At 42.3% G+C, this 1,816-nt stretch overlaps 1 protein-coding gene across 1 annotated transcript; it reads right to left on the bottom strand.

The window, feature by feature from the left end:
- Window positions 1–359: 359 nt before the first annotated feature.
- LOC130834104 (coiled-coil domain-containing protein 25-like) lies at window positions 360–1,024 on the bottom strand. The gene has a single exon (XM_057704179.1). It carries the CDS (start codon window positions 960–962, stop codon window positions 360–362), a length of 603 nt encoding a protein of 200 aa, XP_057560162.1. The 5' UTR covers window positions 963–1,024.
- Window positions 1,025–1,816: the final 792 nt, after the last annotated feature.

Raw genomic sequence — 1,816 nt, forward strand, 5'->3', positions numbered from 1 at the left:
ACTAATGGGAGCTTAGGAGGAGTCACAGGTGGCAGTTGACAGCTGTCTTCAAACCTTTGAAGGCTGTTACGTGGAAGAGGAATTCAACTTGCCAGGATAGCTCCAGAAGACAAAACAATGGGTAGAAGCCCCTGTGAGGCTGACTTTGCCTCAATCAAGTAACTGTCTAATAGCCAATGGCTTTAAAAAGTCATGAGCTTCCTGTCTCTGGACACATTCACGCCGAGACTGGAGGAGTTCTGTTTTGGGTGGTTGAAAAGGACAGAAGAGTACAATTGGTTTAAATGATCTTTCAGGTCCCTTCCAACCTCCGCAGGCTACAGTTCTATGAAATTCCATGATTCCGTGAAACTTGTCCATTATGCCTGATTTGAAGACATATTCTCAACTTTCATTAGTGACAAATAGCTCCTAAGTTCATCCATCTCCCTCTTCTTCTTCATCTCTTCCTTTTCTTTCCTTTTCATTTCCTGAATCTGCGCTTTCTTCTCATTCCTCTCTTCACGGTCTCTGCATTCTTTCTCTGCCTCTAGGTCTGGGAACCGCTCCATTTTGGTCTTTTCTAATCGGTTCAGGATCTCATTCACTTTCTTCTCTACTGTCACAATTTTCTTGTCCTTCTGCCTGTGAAAGCCTATCTGTCCCACATCCATGTCGGCCGTCTTCTTCAGGTTAGACCACGGGGTGTAAACCACATTGACGTTGTTCATCTTGCAGCCTTGAATGCTATTGGCCTTCACAAGATGGGCACAGTCCATCAGTACTTCCTTTGGAATGTCTTCTATTTTTTCCCCCTTATGTAATCGAAGGTATACATGAGCCGAAGAGAGTTTGTCCACATGAAACCAAATATCTTCAGGCCAGCCATACTTTATCAGATCTTCATTTTCATATTTATCCTTTCCCATGTAAATAGTGTAAGCAGATGAGTTAACGCTGCTGCTGGTGAAGTAGAACACCATGATTCCGGAGGCAGCACGGCGACTCCAGCGCGGAGCAGCAGCACTCAACCCTGGACGCTCTGGATACCCGCCATTTTCTTAATTGTTTTGGGTTTGTTTTTGTAGGTCTTTTTTCTTCTCTTCCTCTTTTGTTCTCTTGTGGTTTGATGACCATCTTTAGTGTTGTGTTTGGGTTGCTTTTCATTTTTGTGTGTGTATCTACTGTAGTTTTTGGGTTTGCTGTTCCCATGTGGTTTTGATATAGCAGTCTATATGTGTACAAGGTTGTTTTAAGTTGCTGGTCTCTTCCCTGCCTAGAGGAGTTCCTTTGGCATTTGTTGCAAAACTGGTCTGGTGGTGCTGAATTCTCTTAGCTTTTGCTTGTCTGTAAAGCTTTTGATTTCTCTATCAAATCTGTATGAGAGTCTTGCTGGGTAGAGTGTTCTTGGTTGTAGGTTCTTCCCTTTCATCACTTTAAATAGATCATGCCACTCCCTTCTGGCCTACAGAGTTTCTGATGAGAAATCAGCTGATGACCTTATGGGAGTTCCTGTATATGTTATTTATCATTTTCCCATTGTTCCTGTTGTTGCATTTAATAGTTTTTCTTTATCTTTAATTTTTGTTAGTTTGATTACTATGTGTCTCATTGTGTTCCTCCTTGGGTTTATCCTGCCTGGGACTCTCTGTGATTCCTGGACTTGGGTGACTGTTTCCTTTCCCGTGTTAGGGAAGTTTTCAGCAGTTATCTCTTCAAATATTTTCTCAGGTCCTTTCTCTCTCTCTTCTCCTTCTGGGACCCCTGTAATGTGAATGTTGGTGTGTTTAATGTTGTCCCAGAGGTCTCTTAAACTATCTTCATTTCTTTTCATTCT

The sequence above is a fragment of the Hippopotamus amphibius genome, chromosome 12 (genome assembly GCF_030028045.1).
Source record: "Hippopotamus amphibius kiboko isolate mHipAmp2 chromosome 12, mHipAmp2.hap2, whole genome shotgun sequence".
Lineage (NCBI taxonomy): Eukaryota > Metazoa > Chordata > Mammalia > Artiodactyla > Hippopotamidae > Hippopotamus > Hippopotamus amphibius.

Coding starts and splice junctions, on each gene's coding strand:
- LOC130834104 (XM_057704179.1), bottom strand. CDS start 962: ATGGTGTTCTACTTCACCAGCAGCAGCGTTAACTCATCTGCTTACACT.